Source organism: Nothoprocta perdicaria, unplaced genomic scaffold (assembly GCF_003342845.1).
Source record: "Nothoprocta perdicaria isolate Ctin4 unplaced genomic scaffold, notPer1 scaffold_41, whole genome shotgun sequence".
In the NCBI taxonomy this organism is placed as follows: Eukaryota; Metazoa; Chordata; class Aves; order Tinamiformes; family Tinamidae; genus Nothoprocta; species Nothoprocta perdicaria.
Window position 1 is genome coordinate 1,479,394 of NW_020455655.1, and position 21,961 is coordinate 1,501,354.

The 21,961-nt window shown below is 34.6% G+C and overlaps 1 protein-coding gene across 1 annotated transcript in view; it reads right to left on the minus strand.

Moving 5' to 3' along the window:
* The window catches only part of UNC13C (unc-13 homolog C), a 113,353-nt gene that overhangs the window by 77,439 nt on the left and 13,953 nt on the right, over positions 1-21,961 (minus strand). The window contains exons 2-9 of the mRNA XM_026045785.1: positions 19,758-19,780; positions 19,163-19,227; positions 12,288-12,366; positions 11,318-11,323; positions 9,424-9,495; positions 7,828-8,047; positions 5,992-6,219; positions 4,353-4,494 (exon numbers count right to left, since the gene is read on the minus strand). Of these exons, the coding sequence (XP_025901570.1) occupies positions 4,353-4,494; positions 5,992-6,219; positions 7,828-8,047; positions 9,424-9,495; positions 11,318-11,323; positions 12,288-12,366; positions 19,163-19,227; positions 19,758-19,780 (835 nt within the window). The remainder of the gene's footprint in view (positions 1-4,352; positions 4,495-5,991; positions 6,220-7,827; positions 8,048-9,423; positions 9,496-11,317; positions 11,324-12,287; positions 12,367-19,162; positions 19,228-19,757; positions 19,781-21,961) is intronic.

The following is a 21,961-nucleotide window of genomic DNA, read 5'->3' on the forward strand; positions in this document are numbered from 1 at the left end:
AACAGCAGTCTTATCTTGTAGTCTTTAGTAAGACTTCTAATATCCTCCAACAAAACTCTACTCTACACTTCAGGATAGGCTGAGGTTTTTATTGCTCTTTTCTAAGCAGCGACACCTACATTTTCAGGTACCAGGCTATAAAATGTATTATCTCTCGGCAAAATTCTGGAAGCAGCAGACAAATTTAGAGTGGCTGAGACATACAGAAAATGAGTCTGACTAACAATTAAGCCTTTACTCTCTACCTCTGCCCGCTCACTTCTTGTTTTGAACTTTTCGTAATTTAACAATTTGTTTTTTGCTTCCTAAATTGGCCCATCCTTTCACAAATGAGTAAAAATCAAGCATACGCTGCTTTTATCCAATGCTCCAAAGTGGAACAAAATCACTCCCATCATAAAAGACAGAGGCAGRGATAAAACATAAAAAGTTTGTTTACAGATAGCATTGCATTCCTTGAGCACTCAGCAACTTAATCAAATGTCGTAGGACAGTATGCTTTTACGTTTTTATTATCAATAATTACCCAAATATAGCATGTAGTGGAAATAAGATTATTTGCTAGTTTAAAAAAAAAAAAATGGAGATTATTCCAAAGAAGGTTTCTACTTATTAGATTGCCCTTTCACAATTCTTTTTTCTAACTGCTATCAGTTGTTTCTATACTCTACATCAAGTCACTTACTTGAAAGTTGTTATTTTAAAAAGCCTGAGGATACAATATTATTATTATATTGACAACAGATTTGCACATCACTTATCTGAGATTCGSTTACATGCATACATATCAAAGAAAAACTGATAAGAGATAAATACAATTTTTTTTTTTTTACCAACATGAGCACTGTCACATAGAAAATACTTCAGAATTACAAACAGCTTAACTGTTCTCATCTCCAACAGTTTTTATCTTCTTTCAAAGTATTTAAATAGGTATTTTGCAAATCAATGCGTAACAGTTTTCCCCTCCATCTTCCCATAGTGAGACAAGGGTTTGCAGCTGAAGCCACTGCAGTTTTTGTAGCAGAATTTGGATCTTATAATTTCCTTCTATGATCTTTCCTTATTTAAAAGAAATCTGAATCTTAGTTCACTACTGAAAATAGTTACAGGTAAAAATAAAGTAAGGATAAAATAAAAAAATACAGTTGAAATATAAMCGTGTAACAATGATTAATCCAAAAAAGAGAAAAGAAAGAAAAAAGTATAATTCTGTGACAAAGATTTAAAGGCAAACAGTAATTTGGCATCTCTGTCTCATGATTTTTACTGTCACCTACTGAATGTGCATATTTGCCTATTGCCACTGGGATATACTCTCCATAAACACTGAAATCAGCACGAGCATTCTATTCACCAGGTGAATTGACAGAACTTAACTGGGCTATTTTATTTTTACATTTATTTGGCTTGTCATCTTATTATGCTGTGATTCAAAATCATGTTTGAAGGTCAAATTTTGGGGGTCAGTACATACCTGAAATTTCACTGGTGCAAGTAAGATGGTATCAGTTCTGGAAAATATGTTATAAAAGATGCACTCAAACAATTGGGTCATGTTGACAAGGGTAATATTTGAGAACTAGGGTAAAGAGCAGTATTGGCAGATACGATATTCCCTTAACATAACTAGGAAGTGTATAGGAAGAATGATAACATGAATCAAGATATGACAATGAAAAAGCATTCTAGCTGTTTAACCTGTAGTGTATARGGATTTACAGAACAGCAATATTGAAATAATTTAATAGCAGTAATCAAGAATGATCATTGATCATATATGCATTCTCAAATGCAACTTACTCCAGATTTTATCATTGAGGGCTGTAAAATAAAAAACGGAATACAAAGAATTCTTGATGGAAAACTGATTAAAACAGACATTTAAAAAATATTTAATTATTTCCCTTAGGAAAAAATAGAATGAGATTAGTTGCAATACCACTTGCATTAGTTCATTCTCTAACAGGGAGTATGTTGCATAAAAATTAACCTGGACTTATACCAGTTTGAAAGAAGACTCAGACCAAACATGCTGTACTGCAAATTGGAAATTACTATTGCTGAACAAGCAATTTATCATTTTAATTGGTTGCTAAAGGTGTTCTGCTATGTGTTTTGGGCTGAAGCCACAGGATATAGTTATCTTCATTAGCAAAATGTCTCTCAGGGACTTATCTGCTTGGCTGCTTACTGAAGATTTTTAAGTTTGGATAAATCCAGTAAAATAATTTGCATGTTTCTATTATCAAAGAGAATCCAAATTTTGTGTAAAATAATTCTCTGYTAGATACTCCTGCTTACAAAACTATCTGTAAGCTGTTTGAACATTGTTGCAGGACTGTGTTTAGATATTACTGAAAATTTCAGCTACACTGAAGCCTACACTATTTAGAACTCAGTTCAGTTGGTCAAGAATATATAAAATAACTCTAGTAAAGGACAATGGAAAGGTTCTCCTGCTGTATTTATTCCCTAAACATGGCTGCCTCTAATAAGTAATGGCTTGAACTAATTCACAAGTCACCTTATTGCAGTGTAAATCAAACTCTGTGACTGCTGTTACTTTTAATAATATTGCTAGGGTCATGTACAGGATAGTGACACTCAAGGCTGAGAAAAACACGTAATTTTCAATTTTCAGTGATTTTACGGTAGCCCTGTCCACATCCTTGAGAAAATACACCCCAAAACTCCTAACAGGTTTGCTCAGTGCTCCGACAGCTGTTTCAAATGCCTGAACAGTATTCATTAAAACGCCAACAGAAATTGTTTCCGTATTCTATGCTGATAAAGAATGATTGGACCTCATTAACTTCCTCACAGGAAAAGGGAAGGGAAGGGGAAATTAAACAGTGCAATAGTTTGAATACAATTATTTTACACTGTGCTTGGTGGTTATTTTGAAATTGCCTGTTGCACACTGTGATTAACTAGTGATTCTGAATGCTGACCAGGCAGTTAGCAGGATCCTGAGCTGTTCCGCCACTGCTTCATGAACCAAGTAATGCTCAGAGTAATGCTGTGAAGTGCATTAGTCAGCACTGATGCAGGRACTCATCAACTGCAGGTATATCAATTAACATCCAATTTTGAATAGCACTATTATACATAAATGTAATGGACTTTTGGAACACTAAAAGGTTAGACTATTAACATGTGTTGACAATTTGCATACAATCTCAGTAAAAATGCAAATAAGACCATGCATATTGTATTTGACAAACACTGAAATGTTATATGCTTTTCCTTATGATTACTTCTTTTCATAATTTAYTATATTAGCAATTTCACACACCCTTCAAAAAAATCTACTGACAAACTTCTACTTGAAGYGTACTGACTTCACATGATAGTACTGTTCTAGAGAACTAAGTTCAAAAATATAAACAATTACCCTTTTCTTAAAAATATCTGAACAAGATCTAGGGCTTAAATTTGCTTTTCAGACTCATTAATTGAGTTTGACAATAGCAGTTATGAGCACCATATACTGTAGCACATAATAACCAAGCTGAGGAAAGGATAAATGCTGTACATATTACTGCTGTACATATGCTGTACATATTACTATATGCTCTACATATTACTATATGTAGAGTAATAACACACACCACTAATTGGTACTGTCATTAAACTGGTGCCATTCACAGTCAGGAACATGTTGTATCCTACAACAGTACTTACAGGAAAAGGAGGGTGTATGTGAATTTGGATTTCCTGTTCTAATTCCACCTTCTGAAAAAAGCTCTGGGAACACTGCCAGAATCAAGATATGGACCTTATTAAGCAGGTAAGGTTTGAGTGTTCTTGTGAATAGGGTCATTCATCTGTTTGTAAAATGTCCCTTAACTGTACTTCCCARACTAGAACTGGCATGAAATCATTCAAAATCTGAGTCAACACATTACAGCTTGGAACGCCTACTTTTGCAGTCAAAGCTGAACTTCTSTAACATGCTGACAACAAAACACACTATTTCCAGTTCAGGGGCTGTGATCAAAGAAAAGGAGACAGAAAGAATCTATTCTTATCTCCAGACAACACTCAGTCCTGGAAAGGTCTGCCGAGTAGTCAATACAAACAGCCCGGCCAATAGGGCCCATACCATGCCCTATTAAATTCCYGAGTTTCACCTAGGAGTATGACAAGGTTGAATAAAACCACATTCAATTTCCATGTTCTCTCAAATCAGAGCTTACTAATTAATATGCTATAAATCTTCATAATATAGACAACAGATATTTTCACGGAAGACACAATACATATTTTCAAGGAAGTAATTCTTTCACTCAGCAGCATTATGTTACTAAAAAAAGATTAAAATATACAACAACATATTCTATACTCACAAATAAAATTTTTCATCCCAGATTGGATTCAAGTTTCCAAATATAGTCTTTGTTCTCCGCTTGTTTTTGCCAACTTGCACAGTAACATATGGGTCACTTGAGCCAGTTTTGTCTTTAGCTTGTAAGCCCTGAGCACAAAGCACTGCAAYAAAAGCACAGAAGTGTGTTTTAGCCCTTCCAGCTCTCATTGCCAAGAAACAAATGAGAGTAAAAAGCAACAGGAAATGAAGCCCCCAAACTTAGGACTCCTGAAACAACTTTTTCTGGGTCAATTTTTCCAGACAGTTACTTGAGAGACAGACAAGGCTTTTCCAACAGGCTTTCTGGACTGTCTRTATTTGGTTTAATCAATTAATAATTTAAAAATAACCTACAAAGCACAAAACAAGCATTCTCCCTGCCATGGATAATTCAGATATTCAAACTTTGTTTTAATCAGCATGGCAAGCAATATAATGATATGGTAGAATTCAGCCCGAGTCTTACGACTCCCTAAAAAGCAGATCAAAAAAATCCAAAATCTGCAGTGCAGATCACAGAAACAACCACGAATGTCCTGACAGATTACAGTTGATTCTTCATCATGTTATAGACAAGTTAAGAGCATTTTCAGAGTACTTTCTATTCTACCATAGACAGGATGACAGTTTAAATCAATTGTTATTAGCTGTATATATATGTTTGTTAACATTTATGGCAGTTAATAGTATGACTACAGTTAATGTATATGCATTTTGTGGAAACTAAATACTTGTAATTTGATTTTCCAGCAGATTTTGCAACACTGTAGATCTCTGGAGAATGCAAGACTGTCTGATTCAGGCCTACCAAACTCAGAAGAAGTTATAGCTAAAATATTTGTCATAACTCCTAACACTAGCAGTGATCTTTTTTTACTATTTTGTGCCTATTAYTTAAAACATCTTAGTGGTAACAGTTAACACCTGCTAGTGCCAATCATTTTGGATACTGAAAGCTCACTTGTGGTGTGCTCAGAAAAATGACTTCCAAAAAAAAAAAAAAGGCATCTTGTCTTGTTCAGCAGATCTGCTCCCTGTGTGAATTCAGTCACATCAGCAGACTTTAATGATACAAGTTTCTGGGTGTTTTTGCACATCCTATTCCTGTCAAAAACCTATTAAAACTTAGGAATTAACTAGAATGTCTTTTGTCCTCCTCATTCTAACTCAAACGAATTTTTTAGAAATAAAAGGAGTAACCCTCTCATATTTATGCAGAAAAACTAGGTGCCAACTTAGAAGATCTTTTGGCATATGTGGTGGGTTCCATGTTCCTGTGACTTAGCATTACTGAACAAGAACACAACCTTAGCCAAACAACAAGGGAACACTCAAATGAATGGCGTTTGGAATTATGAGCTGTGCTTGTCTCAGCATTTCAGTCATTAAGAGCTCGTAAAGGAGATCATCAACTGTATCAGTTCCATTTGATCAACTGTGACAAAAAAAAGATAATCTCAGGCACAGGAGGGTATTGGTAGGAGACAGATCAACCCCCAAAAGACCACTTGCTTCCTTGAGCTGTATAATCCAAAGTAGTTTTTAAAACAGTTGTAATGTACAGTTTTTCCAGTTAGTGGGGGAAGAGGTCTTAACTGAAAGCACTACGCAACATTTACCTGTGATGGTTATTTTTGCTGACCACTTGGATGTTCCATCTAAAACACTTTGTTTTGCTGCCTTTGTATATAGTACAAAATCTTCTTTGGAAATATTAAACATTTCTTGGATCACCTCAAATACCTCTGGTCTATTTTTCTCTCTAATCTTCATTCTTTCCTTCATAGCACTAATAATATTCTGTGTTTTATCTTCTGCACCATGTTTGGAACTYTTCTCAGCAGCTCCTAAAATGGAAKAAAAGGTAAATACATTCACTAAAACATTGGTGTCTTATAGCTGTTTTTCTAGAGCCTCCAGTCAACCATTTAGTAATGCAGTCCTCAAGAGATGTGTTTCATATAGATTATGCAAAGCCTCATGTTCTTGATGACATCTGAAATTACCCACTGATTTAGCTTAATATGACAAGTTAACAATCAAATTGGTTTGTCATTTTTTGAGATATTTATTAAACTCTAAAACATRTTTATTAACCTGCAAAACATCACTACTAATAAAATATCAGTGCAACTCTGCATAAGCAACTTTTCTTCTTTTCAGTTCTCACTAGTCCTTTATGCCAAAGACAGAGTCATTTGAGAATCAAGCAGTGTTGATTCTATCTAGTTTAGGAGACAGGCTCATTTCCTACTCTGTACCACAGGATTGAGTCCAAAATACTTCACTAAACAGACAACAGAGTAATGCATCTTGCATCCTATTCTAAGGAATTTATATACTCATTGAAAACTATTTTGGTTCCTCAGTCAAAAACCTGCAGAAATCCCCTCAGCTCATAAATCAGCTTTGCTCAGCAGAACAAGGAACACAAAGCTTTGCAACARATTGACTACAATCAGTTTTTCTAGTCTTTAAAACTGAAATTCTGACATGATGAGCTTCTCCCGGGTTCATGGTAGTAGGCAAAATCACCTTCACCACTAATATTGGCAACAGTATCACACTGCAGAGAAACAGAATAAAAAGTAATCTAAGTTACTTACTTTCTAATTTCATTTTTATCTCTTATAAATTATCTTTCTAATATTTCTTCTCTCATAGATACTTTGTTATTTTTAAGAGATAAGATCCTGTTTACTGCTTTTTATTTTTACTTTGTCCTGTTTTCCTCTGCATACTGCTCTAGTGATAGAAACTCTTCTGAAAAAAGAATTATATATTCAATTGCACTCTAGAACCTTTAAGATAGATGGATTTTCTTTCAAATTTAATCGATCYATAATATTTATTTTACCTGGTTGCTTATATTCACTAAAGTTCCTTTGCTGCAACTACTTCAAATAGCAGATTTCTCAGCTGGAAAAATCCATTATTTTTATTGCTAGTGCATTTATTTTTATTTATTATAGTTAACACGTAAAACATTTGGCTTTCCAGGGAGAATTTTAATGAGATGTTAGGACTGCTAAATGACTGTTGATGAATTGCTCATATTCCTATAATGTGTATCAGCAAGTTTTTTTTTTTTTTTTTGAAAAAAACCTTTGCTCTGTTCTAAGTCAAAACAAAGAGTGCTTTACAGTACTTCTGAAGTACAGAAAAGTACTTCACAAAACGTCAGTCTGGATGCTGTCATGCGCTCAGGAAGGCAGGTAACATGCTGATGTTACAAAACATTATTTTGTAACTGACCAGCATCATTCAGCAAATTTCAAGAACAAAAGCAAAACGAACAGTATGTATTTCACCAAATTTCCAGCTACTTTTTCAGGCCACTGAGCAGGAACTTGATTCCACTGTTTATTCCGGTGATATGGCCCTTCACTTCAGGAAACTTTAGGGCATAAACACAATGAAGTACTGCAAAGTGTCAGCTGTCAGGAAATACTCACTCTGCAAACAATCAGCATTTAGGAGGTCTTGGCACTTCTCATGACATTTGACACCGCATTCAGTGCATCTCATGCCTTGCCTGGCTATACCCCAAAGTAGACCTTCACATTCRTAACAGTATGTGGGAGTTGTAGCCGTCCAGACTTCAAAGTTATGAGGTGTAGTTGATGACATTGGATAGATCAAAGCCTGCAATGTCTTCTTGAAGACATGTATTTTCTGTTGAGTAAGAAAAAAAAAAAACAAGACTTTGGTTAAAATGCTTCATAAAGTGAACTGGAGTTAAAGCATATTTAATTAGACTTACAAYTTTACAAAGTATCAACATACGTATCGAACTATGAATTTATCTTCCAAATTCATTTAGTCATTTTGTCCTGTACTTTGGAAAGGAAGGTTGTTGGATGAGTTTTTGACTGATTACAGAAATGGGAGAGTRAAGATATACTCAGCTCAGTCAATTATAGTACCAACAAAGTCCCTTTTATGTGTATTTGATGTACAAATCTTACAGTCATTAGCACTACACTYATAGATGCATTTTAAGTAATTACACAGCAGCGTACTACTGCATATTTAAATGCTTACACACACTGCACAGTAGGTACCTGCTTACATATAGTGTTTTAATACTATTATCTGTACAGATTCCTTTAGAAATAAAATTAGATGAATTTTATCCTCCTATTCTGTCTATATTCCCAAAGCAGCACACTCATTTCTTCCCTTTTAAGAGTCAAGATGTCTTTTTACTTATAAATAAGAATGGTCTGCACCCACAAAAATAAATATCCATGTTTGAACTAGTTTAGCTTAGGGACTCCTGAGTAATTCTAGCAAGAGAAAAAAATGCTGGCTATTCACTGATTAGTACTGCAAACAACCTGAATATCAGCTCCTTAGTACTTAATGAGGTGAAGTCTGATAAATAGCCCTTTAAGTTATAAATATAAATCATAGGCTTATCCATCCCCCACAGTGGTCTACTTTCCTTATTCAGCTTTGTTTTCAGATACTCAATTCTTCCWAGTCCTGTTGATTTACTTGGAATAAAGAAAAGTTCAGCAGCCTGTAGGCATCATTCAGCACCACACACAGATAGGATTTCATTAGAAATTCTGGACCTGTTCACTTCTAAATAAACTGATTCTTTTAGAAAGTAAACTACTTTTTTAGAAAGAAGAAAATATATGAAAAGAGGCAGCATGGGGTAAAGATTTTTTCTGAAAATTAGTCCTTCTGGACATCACTGCAGCTCGTGCAGACATAACGTAGCTGCTGCAGCAAGCTGGGAAGCAACATTTTGGAAGGTGTGCAGTTTATCCACATGAATTCCATTACCACAGCTACTGTGCTGCTGAGTACAGAGGGTAAGGTGATTCTTGAAGATCAGCCAACTGCCTTAGGTATGAACATACTGAAAGGCTTGATATTCTCTAAGAAACAAACATTGAAAGTTCTTATACTGTAAACGCTTATGAACTCAGTTTTATTCGACTTGGAGTATTTAAGGATTAAATAATTTCTGAAGAGATTTGAAAAGAAAAATACCTCCATTATTTAAATGAATTCAATCTGCCACTGAAAACACTTACCATTTCTTCATTGTTTATGGAGGTCCGAATAAGCATTGTCATGGAAATACCAGATTTTCGGGCAGCAAGTGTCTGTTTAAAGCAAATGAAATATTATTAATAATTTTATCAGAACTTTACTTGTTGAAACTAATGGCTCCCTAGTGGGATTTAAACAAAACTGTGGGGAGTTATGAATATCTTTTAGTTTAGTGTATTACAGAAAATAACTTTTAAAGTTTTGGTATATATTGGAAACACTTTTTCCATCATCATTACTGTCTTTCTCACCTGAGCTGCCATTTTTTATATAGAATCTGTTATTCAGGGTTTATGATTCAGTTTTTTTAAAACACAGGTTGCCCCTGTTTTCTGCATTGCCAAGTAAATTAATGTAGTCCACAGACAGGCAACTGTCCTAATTTGGTATCTGTTTTGGCTGCAGAAATATGGGAGATCATTTTACAACAGTCTCATAGTTCAAGTTGTCGGTCTGGATAATTTCTTGCAAGTCACCGAGAATTTTCAGACATGTGTTCTCCATCTATTCCATATCCATGACTATTTTGCCCACATGATCATATAAAACACCTGTCTAGTCCTGAAGACTCTCTCCTCGGTTCTGCAGTTATTTAATTTGCTCTAGCACAGCACAAGAYGTTCCAAACAAATTATTTTTAATGTACAAGAAGGAAATTTTATCTTCCTTAATCTCCTTGTAATTTAAATCTCCCTGTAATTTAATCGATCCTTGAAAATTAATTAGAGGATATAATGATCAGAAGGAAAAGGCACCTGGGGAAATTAGATTTGTGTGTTTCCCAAATGCTGTTCCAATGCTGAACATGACTTCTGCTATCGGGAGCCCTCCCGGCCTGGCAGAAACAGGTAAGATTTATTTCGCTATACAAAATATTAACAGTAACAATGCTGCATTRCTGTATTCTTTCTTGCAAAACTGGGCTGCTGCATCCTCCCCTCAACCAGCCTAATTCACTCCAAGTGTGGCTGTACTCCTGTGCTTTATCTCTCTGCTCGCTAATCCAGCATTTGCTTTGTCATGCATCGCTGCTCTCACAGGCGAGCAGTGTAAGGATGATCAATTATATCACTCAGTAACCATCAAGTCTACTGGCTTTGTTGTGAGGATGCAGTGTGAACTGGGTCTCTGTGGATTACAGAGAGATCATAACAAAATTTCAATTATGTTTTCCATATTACACTCTCAGTTTTAGGAAATACATATTGAGTCAAAAGCTACTTAGGCTTACGTCAGCAGAGAACATTGTCTATGGATAGTGTCACTACCAATTTCTTCCCATTTTATAATTTGGAACACTGACATAACTTAAATAGATTCRTGTATTTTGAGAGTTTAAGACTTGTTCATTTTCCTTTTAAGTGTTTACTTTCTCCTGAGAGCATATCCATTCAATTTTCATAGTTTCCCTTGATAATAATTAAACTTGCAGACACAGAAAAATTACTAATCTTACAAAACTAATGATAGGGTAAGAAGTCACTGGCATAAAAAAATACTTGTTTCATCACTGTCCCATTACAGTTAATATATGATGTGAAATACTTTTYTTTGAAATTCTCAACAATTTACCATGATATTATGATATGAATTTGCTATTAGTTTTCTAGGGCTGTTAAAATTTAAGTAGTTCTCTGTGCTTGTTTGTGGTCATCTCTTGTTTTTACATAAATTTTGCCATTCAAAGTATTTTAAAAATATATGACATGGTGGACAGACACTCCTGTTAACTGTAACTTCGCTTGCAGTAAAATTCCTTCTCATWAGACATTTTTTTCTAATTTGCAATAAAAGGTCATCATAAAATATGGCATTTGCAAATCCCTAGGATTTATGATGATGTTTTGTAATATTTATCAGTATGAAAGCACTTACCATAGCCTGAAAAATCCAGCCAAGATAGGAAAGAAATTACAAAGAATATTAATAATTCAATTCAGTAGATTCCAAAAACATTTCTACACTTCTGAAAAAGTCATATAAGCAAACATAAAAGGATCATTTACAATGTATCTGACTACAAACAATTAAGATTAATGCAAAGCACTATTAAATACGTAAATTATACCTATAYTACAACTTGTAACGGAGTGGCTACTGATAAAAAAGACAACTTTCAATCGCTGCACCTACTGTATCATAGAGAATTTTTAAATGATTGAAAACAGGCAGATTGGTTTAAATCAATAATCATTTACTTTGACTGCCTCCCCTCCAATTCYCTAGAAATGAAGAACTGCTTTTGGAGCCTGCTTGGCAGAGTATGTATTGCACTGAACTCAGAATTCTGTACTTTAGAAATATAAAGAAAAGTGAGAAAGGTGAATGGCACTTCAAATTCCCCAGACCAGACAGATTCTACTTGATCTTCTCTAGACTGAAACTTAGAATAAACTCCAAAGTAACTTAAATTGTTTTCTCCTTGCTAAAACTTATTTGCCTAGACTCTTATTTCCATTAAGGATAGTGATAATAACAGATCCCATCATGTAACAGAAGGAAGGAACRGAAGAATCTTATAATCAGTTGTATCAAAAACGGTTTTGCTTTGGGGGTGAGGTGGAGAACAACTTTCATCCTCTTTCAATTTCATTTAAAAAAACAAGCATTAAAGAACATCTGTTTTCATAAACTAATTCAATATTAGAATGAACAGTTATTTATTCTGCACAGCACGTAAATTAGCTTATTCTACAAAAAAAATGAAAATATTCTACTAAGTTACTTTTTTCCTTATAAGAAATGTAGACAAACTACCAATCATACATATAATAGCAACTGAAATAAAGATCTAGAGAATGAGCAAATAAATAAACCATTTCATRGCATCAGAGAGGTCACTTACCACATCTCGAACAATGGGAAAAGATTTCTTTCTACGCAGGTCTGGCATACTATCAATTCCATACAGCCCACGGCCAGCTCTGAAGACAGAAAAAAACAAGAAAAATATAAAAATCTGGAGTTTGCATCCTTGAAAAGAACTGGTTCTAATATCTATGTGCAGAATTAGAAAAATAATAATAAATAAAAAAGCCTTTGTCAGCTAAAGGAGGTGATCTTTTTTCATTCTAATGAAAAGGAAGGACCATGWCCTGGCATGGCTTGACTCTCTTTCTCCTGGTATTCTGTAGCTGAAATGTCACTTTGTAATTCCTAAAATACATTACCATTTACTTTAACAGGCTTAGCAGGGATTTTCCATCAAAAGGACTTGTAAATTTGATACAAATAACATAAAAATTATAACTAAATACACAGAGCTTTTCATATGACTCCATATGAATAAGGAATAAGGAAAACAGATTTTATTACACAGTAWAATAATGCTGGCTAGAATGTTTTATTTGTAGTGTACTGGACATTATTCTCTTGCCTCCTTTAAGCTTTTTTATTAATCACACATTCAATTCCCAATATTAGATTTCACCTGCAACTTAGAAACAAGAAAGAAAGAAAACTTGGAGACACATCATGGAATAAAAGGCTGGTGAAATAACAGGATCTTGAAGAATACAAAAGGATCCTGTAATGATATGCTTTATTCTCCCAGACACTTCAGAGAACAGCGACTAGCATACTTGTATTATCTTCCTCAAATTGTTCTACTGTAGATTTTGAAAAATGTTAGGTTAAATGGACATTTGGTCATTCCCTATACTGCTGGCGCTATCATTTTTAAAAGACCAAAACCTACAAATGTTTTCATTTGTCACTCAARATAAAGTGTGTTCTATCTTTACTTTTCTCACAGGTCTGTGCAAGAAACAAACACAGCAATATACCAACAACATTTATTTCTTTGTTTAACTCTCAATAGATACAAAGCAGCAACTTTGCTTTCTTGCAGTGTCCTAGTCAAAAGGACTTTGAAGAGTTCAATTCAGGTAATGCTTAACACAGGATAGAGAAATAGAGAAGGAACATAACACGAGACCGTTCCATCTGTGTTATGGCGAGTATTCCAGTTGGTCACGTTTACAATACACTCTTAAATCACAGGAATTGAGAAAGGAAAAGTCAGGTGAGTACATCTAAAATCTAATTTCTTAGGGAACTGGGACTATGGAGCCAGAACTACTTCACTCTGTCCACCAATGTAGACTGGTGTTGGTGTTTTTGGCAGCTGTCAAAGTTACTAAKTCTTCCCAGCGTGGAGGACACTAGAAGTCAGACAGAAATGTAGCGAAATGGGGCTGCCTTCTTGCCCAATGTCCTGGTTTTATGATTGCTTGGACGTAAGTATAACACATTACACCTCCTTTAAGAGTGATGAAGCAAAGAAAGCAAATCTGGCTTATCAAACTAAGGGACAGCTTTACAAGTAGAAAAAGTGCAAAAGTATTGAGAAGCTATCCTTAAGGTCAAAGAGTGCTTTTATTTAATAGTTGTACATAACAGGGGACCAAAAAAAAATTATAAACCACAAAATATGAACTGATGGGGCAAAACCAATAGGTACTGTGGGGCAGGGATAACACTGAAATTTGTGCTTCACATATGAGACCAGTTAGTGTCAAGGGAAGCGTTACCATTAAGCGTATATACCAAAAAGTAATGAGTCAGAAAATACTGATGCACACTCCAATCCTGCAGATCATGTTACTCTGATGAAGCTGTTACTCAGCTCAGCTGCCAAATATTAAGGATTAAAAGTTAGATTTATACATTTGGAGCTGTTGACACATGAAGAAATCCCACACAGGGAAAAAATATCTCTTTTCTCCTATCCTGTAATAAACTGAAGACAGTTTTATTATATATTAAGTTTATTATAGACTATTTTAGTATATACTAAATGTATTATAGACTAAGACACTGAACACTGCTTCTCATATGGATTTTAAAAGACTAGATCTAAGATAAGATCATCACACATTCATTTAATCCTTGCAGTTCAACATACCTACAAGGATATCAATAATGATATCCCACATTCACACTGACGTGTGCTTGCTTCAATACCAAAGATCTATGGGTTTAACTCAAAGCCTGTGGAGTCAAGGGAGTCAGTAAGAATCTTTTTCCAAGAATTTTTAAAAGCAGTGAGGTTATGCTCTAAAAGCACCATATCTAGTTCTCCCAATACTACTGACCATTTTGGCTTCTAAGAAAGATCTTTAATCTCTGCATATTAATAAATTAGTCTTTTTTTTACTGTGGTACCAAACAATTACATGATGAAAAGGGGAATAAACAGTATTTCCTAGTAAGAGAAGAACTGGAAGTTTTTTTTATATTGAAAATACTCTTCATAATTACACTTTCTTTAGATTATTTTCTGTAGTTCTTAAACATACAAGTCTTAACTAAAGTCTTATGAAGTTAATGAAAAAATGTCCACAGCCTCTGACTGAGCCCTATAGTTTAGATAAATATTCATTTTATACTACGGTATAGATCACTTCAAAAATAATTCTTGTTTCCCTGTCCATATATATGGCTAAAAGGAAATGAAATAGTAAACAGAAGTAGGCATAAAAGGTCTGGAAAGAATGATCTTCTAACTAAGTGCAACAGTGAAGTTTAACTCATTTAACTCATTTAAAATTATGATGAAAACATGAAAATATCAGGACTCTATCGGAGACTGTACTCTATACAGTGTATCAACTTAAGATATTTGATTCCAGTTCAGATATTGGATATTTGATTCAACTTCAATCTATGAAGTTGAAAGCAACACAGGTAAGTCCCAGGCAGCTTTAGTAACCGGTAAAGGACTGTTACTTTGTTTCATTGACTTTTTTATACACTTGCTGACTGCCAGTCAACTTGCAGAATTTTTGTGAAGATGTAACCACGGGCAGGTAAGGGAAGGTGTTGAAATGCATCAACACTGGTATTCTATAATGAGAAAATGCAGCCAATGATTTACATAAAAAAACTATAAAAATGGAACCATGTAAATTAATGAAATTTACAATGGTAATGCAGCCATTCCTTATAACATCTGAAGGCTCACAAATCCACCCTTGGGTAATAATTTTTGCTGTAGGTGCAAAGCTGGTATTGGAGTTGTAAAATTGTACGTGATGACTAGGAGAAAATATTAACAACATAGAAGAGATTACAGGACTAGATTTACACCTTTTCTTGATCTTCAGTATATTAAAATGCTACCAAAGAAATASCAGCATTTCTCTGCAAATGAAAGTTGGATTAAATGAGCTAAAAAGRAGCTAAAAATATCATATTAAGAAATGAAAAATGAACCAAATCCYTCTGTAGGGGGGAAAAAGTCTTTTTTTCAGGTCAGCTGAAGAAGTTATCAGAAAGTTTAACACTAGACTAGGCAATACAAAGGGAGTTTATCTACTCAAAATTTGAGATAGGCTATATCTGCAATGTAAAATGAGTAAGTATTAATTTCAGGCCCAGAGGTGTGAGAGTTTCAGGCAAAAGGAGCACACAAATTAAAAGGTATTCTCACAGCCACAGAATCTAGTTTCTGTGAAGTTACAGGAAGAAAAGCCAGTTATAAAGGTGTAAGGCTGTCAAGTAGATGTTCACATAGGAACAACATTAAGATTGTTACTGTGACAGATCAGGGTGAACAAGGAAGGCTGTGTAGAATTATAGRTTGTTTTTGAACTTACAACAAAAACCCCAAGGGGGAACGTGGCAGGAAAAGGTCTAAGCATGAAGAAAAGTGGGACAGGTGTGCAGAGGAGAAAGGCAAGCGGGCCAGACCTAGGTCAGCATCCCGACTCTGTTATATCTCTGGGTAACTGTTAACAGTTTTGAATCTTTTCAAATATAAAAATATCTTCTCTGCTACTGGTATTTTTTTTTTCTCTTCAGTGTTTTATATTTTTAGAAACTATGGCCTGGTCAAACTTAAGTAACTTAAAAATAGCTATAAAAGAAGTGGCTGCATATATAAATGAATGATGGTTTTTTTTTTCATTTAGCAGACATATATAGGGCATGTAGAGGAAACTTTAGAAGGGTGTAAAATGAAACTTCATTTTCATCTATGCTTTATGTGTGACCAACAAAAGGCATTCAAGGATAAAACCTAATACTGAATGTCTGAAGAGTTATGCACTCCATATAAATCAAAGTAAGCAAAAGAATCTCCAAATCACTCAAACAAAATGCATGTTCCAGCTGTTCTCCAGTTTTACTAAGACTTTGCACTTTCATTTCTGTATGAGTGCCTGGGTACTCATGCATTGAGTTTGGTGGGAAGACAGAGGAAAAGTATAAATGCAAGGTGCTATGCAAAAGAAGGATGCAGTCCAAAAAACAATCTGATCACTGTTATTTAAGCTGTAGGCTGGTAATTCGTGGATACAGGCATGAATAAAAGGATAAAGGATACAGCAAATGGATCTGAAGTGGTCTTATACACTGGCTACCAGTACATATGTACTGGCTACTGGATGCCTTTACAAAGGATTAACACACCTTTTCCTCAGGGGACTGAGTACTGGAATCCTTTAACTCATGATCAGAAGGGAGAGCTTAAAAAAACTAACTTCTGCCAATGAGGTCTTTGTCAGTGTCAAAAGGTCTCCTTACCTCTGAAACTAATTTTTGGCTTTTAATCTGCTTTTAGTGTGGGGTGCACCAAAACAACCAATGTCTACACTCTTGTACTTTGTAGTTCTAAGTTTTACACCTATCCAGGCAGCTGAAATTAAGTAATTGCCTACGTAAAGTAGTGCATACAGCAAACYTGTACTGTCTTAGAACTTCTTGCAGGTGCAGGGCTCAATAATTCATTTTAGTGCTTTCACACACAATCTGCTCACAGAACACGACCCCTTAACATCTACTTATTGTAGAAGCTTAGCTATCTCTCCCTTGTATAAACTTAAGATTTTAAATTCTTAAGAACACTTGCTGAAAACAACAACAGTTTTAAAAACATCATTTTTTCTCTGGTCCCATACACTAATGCTTCTGAGAATGACAATACTTAATTTCAATTGATTTCAGCTTACAGTGCAGTTGTCAAGATGTCAGATTCCTGCTTCTCAGTGGAGAAATATAATATTATTTGGAATATCTCCTGTCATAAATTATTCCAAACTGAGAACATCAAATCTAGAAGTAAAAATGAGTTGACGCTGCATCGCACAGCAGAGAAAAGAAGGTTATACCTTTTGTGAATACACCAAAGAAAAGTTGATGKTGTGAATAACAGATGTTGATGTCTCTGCTCCTGATGTAAAATATTTGTGAGAGCCATGACTTGCTGTTAGTGTGGCCTTCTTGATGAAATCAATGGGTAATTCCATCACAAGAGTTATGTGGACAGAGACATAACAAGCTAACATTTTCGTGGCTAAAACATTACTGAATAGGTCTTTAAATCAGTTATAYACCAAGAGAAATGAAACTGCTTCAGATGATACTAGTTTCATGTTAATGAGCAAAGCSAACAAAGTGTTAATGAGTAAGGTATATGAAATAACAGTTCTAGCTTTTTGCATTCAGAACTCAATACAAAAAAGTCTCAGTACTTATAAGGCAAAAGTTTTAGAACTTAAGTCATGACAGTCTTCCCTTTTTTGACTTCATGTGAAAACTGCAAATGAGCAAAATGAAAGCAATTCAAATATTGTTTAGGAGCAAAGAGAAGCACTAAAATGATAATTTTAGTCTAACGTTAAAGAGCAAGTTACTAACAGAAAGACGTAATTATTTTTTTATAATATTTAAGCGTTTCACACTTTCACAGCARTAAGTCCAGCTCAATGTAACTGATGGTCTACTATGTTTTACTGTACCAGCTAGGAGCTGGAAAAAGAAAAATGTAAAGTCTGTTCTTGAAGGTAGAACAGACAGTACAGAAGCTGCCTAAGCCACTGTAAAGCTGGATGCAGACTTGAACTTGTATCAAGTTGTTTGGTGACAARTGCAAATGTTACCATAATTAAACCTTCTACAGCAGGGAATTRTATTGAACAGATTAGTGCAATTAGTACCAGTTAGCTAAAAAAAAAAAAATGAGGCCACAGAAAAGCTTAGCACTATCCAGATTCTGTTGTCTAGTCTCTAAGACAACCAAATTAGAAGATTTAATATAAATTAGATAATTTGATCTCATCTCCTTATCTCTGAAACAAAGCATCACCGTGGGAAACTGCTTAAATAGTCTGTCACCAAGGAGGTAATATCCTTTTTAGGTACTTAAGATAGTGAAAATCTAMATTTATCTCATGGCTATTACTCTCGTTTATTATTCAATTTGGAAACAGAAAAGGAATTCAAAAGAGAAAGGAAAGATTTTCCACAAAATAAGGAATTCTACAGACAAATTCAGGGTAACTATCCAGAGATGGCCAAATAAGACATATAGGCTTCTGCTATGTTCATTCTCTTTCAAGCAACTGAAATAAACCTATTTTTCCTTGTCCTGCTAGATTTCCAKTATTAGAATGGCACTGTTATATTACTATAGATTTATTAAAATGAAGACACAGAAAACAACTTACTATGCAGAGGTACAAAAACTTTGCACTTCAGTTGACCTGTGCAACTGAACTGCGGTAAAAATTTATTTTGAGAAGCAAAAAAAAGAAAAAAAAAGAAAAAAAGAAAGGAAGAAAAAAAGAAAGCAAGAACTTCCAGACCATGACATTCATTATCTTGATTTTAAAACAGTTCAATTTTCTGAGAAGTCTTGGAAACAAGAACAAACCTTAAAAAATTACTACAGTATAACTTGCAGATAAACCAAGAATTCACAGCCATACTGGTACTTACCCAGCAAATGCCTGGACTGCATAAAGCTTGGAAGTATCCAAAGAACTTCCACTTACTATCCGAGCCTTTAAGAACAAAAACAAAAGAAACAAAAATAAAAGAATTACTCACATGTTCCTTATAACCTTGGGACAAATTTTCAATTTTTGAAACATATAACACCTAATATGAAAAATGTTAAGCAGGGTCAGCTCCAGGCCAAAGCTCAGTAACTATTGCTTTGGAACACATTCAGCAGTTAGTAAAATAACATAGGTGGAAACCATGGGAAGGTATGAGACATTGCTTCCCAAATACTGCTGCTCTAAGTCTGAAAGACTATGCAGTAGAGGTAATAATTAGAGGCTAAAATCTCAGATATCATGTTTGACAGCAGCAGACCCCTGCGCTGGAAATGATAAGCACAACAGTGAGGTTTTTTCTGGTGTTTATGCAACATTGGCAACACATTTGCAATACACTCAAAGGAGAACAAAAGAATGGAAAGCTGGGAAAAAACATGCAATTTTCACAACTAAAATGAAGGAACCAGATCAAATCAGTCACAAACACCAACAAATTACATGATCCCTATAGTAAATACAGGATTTTAAACCTTTTCATCCACAGAACTGCYATCTGAAAGAGAATTGGGAAGAACAGGAATATTGGTTAGACAAAATTGTTTCTAAGAAAATTAGAAAATGAAAAGCTTACTATTTCCATTTGTTAATGCAGAAACAAAAAGAGAAGTAGAATCTGAATATAATCAGTTGTTCTACTGCAGCAAAATCATGGTTAATATATTTTGACATGAAAGATGTTTTCCATAGACAGCAATCCCTGTCACTTAGGCAGGTATGGTTGGACACTATATAGTTTATATGTCCTATCTCAATGCAATGCAGGCAATTCTTAATATAAATAACACATATTTAATACGTTGTTCAAATTACAAGTGTTAAAAACTAATTCCCATTTCCAAGGAAAATGAAGTGATAGCTGCTCAAATAATAGAAATGACACTCACCCCAGGCCAATAACTACCATATAAAAGTGATGCTGGTGTGAATTTAAAATGTAATATATATAATTAAAATTTGCTTAATGCAAATACAAGCGGTATTYACCTCTACTAACACATCAAAAATGGGATGACAAGAAAAGTTACCTCCATTTTCACATCTTGTGATTTCTGAAATATCAATAGTCCCAAAATATAACTTTCTGTTTAGTTTGGACACTTCATACCGTACAGCGCATACATGCCCCTGCATTGTCACCTCATTGATCTTTTTTTCCTGTCCCAACGGAAAACACATTTGCTACCCAACATTTAAATAGCTTCATTATTCTTCAGATGTTTGAAGATACCTCACATCATTACACATTACAAAATGACCATCTACACCATAGACATATAGCGTGCTTTAAGGTATTTTAAACAGTTTCTCTAGCATATCACAAATACATGTAGTAAAAATACCTTGCCAAATTTTATCGTGAATACACTGAAGCAGTGACAGCCCAGGAAAATCAGAGGCTACTTTGTTGTGCCAGCAATTGCAGAGGCTACTTATGTAACAGTATGGAGCATGTGCACATGAGCGGCCACAAGAGAACCTGCATGTGCTAAGCTGCTCAAAAATCATTTCATCAGCCTGACTATATGTGGTTTTGTCTTATTCAAGTAAAATAGGCTTGGGCCACCATGCATTAGAAAGGTGCCAAGGCCAAATCTGAATCCACAGAAAATCTGATCTCTCCTCGTTTGGGACTCCAAAAAAACTAGCCCTTTTCTTATGCTTCACTACACGTTTYAGCTTTTTTTCTAATCTATTAAATCATTTTCCTTTTCAATTAGTTCTTGAAAAGAAATCCACCAGTTTAATGGACTCCTTTCTCAATATTAACAATTGCATACAGCGTGCAATTGAATGCACATTTCCCAGAAAATATTTGAGCATTTCTAGTTCTAGAAAATATGATCATGTGTTCAGGGACAACACTTGCCTGTACACTGCTTAGTACTTYGCTCTTCTGAACTCATTATGGGTGAAATACTTTCAACTTTGGAAGAGTTTTGTTAGTGTCAAAGAAATGTGGAAACAGGCAGAAACAACAAGCATGTCACTTTAGCAGGCATTTCACTAGGAGGATCAAGAGCAGTGTTCTTGGATGTAGATAGAAGACAAAYTGTGATAAAGCACAAGACTACTGATTTGTACTTTGATCTAGGAAACACAACGCTAGAGATTTCAGATTATACTGCTAGATGATAATGGTTGACTTAAATGAGCCTCTCTTCATGCAAGTCCTCTCTGTTGTGCAGACGCTTTGGCCAACAACTAAAGCTTAGATAAACAAAGAAGTTTATGTATGCACTAAAAAACTGCAACATTCATTTAGTTAACTCTTTGGGATGGTTCTTATTTCAATAAGTCTTTTTCTTCTTATTGTAGGGAAATTGAAGTCCTCTTACTGTATGGAAACTGAATCCTCATGCAACCCTCTAAGAACTATGGCAGTAAGTATTTCTATACAAGATTTTGAAGTCTGATGTATTTAGTAAATAAATAGCATTATTTGTTTCCACAAGCAAGTGTAAATACCCATTTCAATCCAACCAGTGTTGGACATAGCAACTTGTCTCACTGCCCTCTTACAGCAACCGTGTTCGCTTTATATAAGAAGATGAGAAAGAATGAAGAATAAACCCCTCTCAATTCTGAAACAATTTCAGACAATTTTGAGGTTAATAATTGCTAAAGAAAAGAAAATAAAAGACGAAACATGAATACAAATAAAAGCAGCATATTA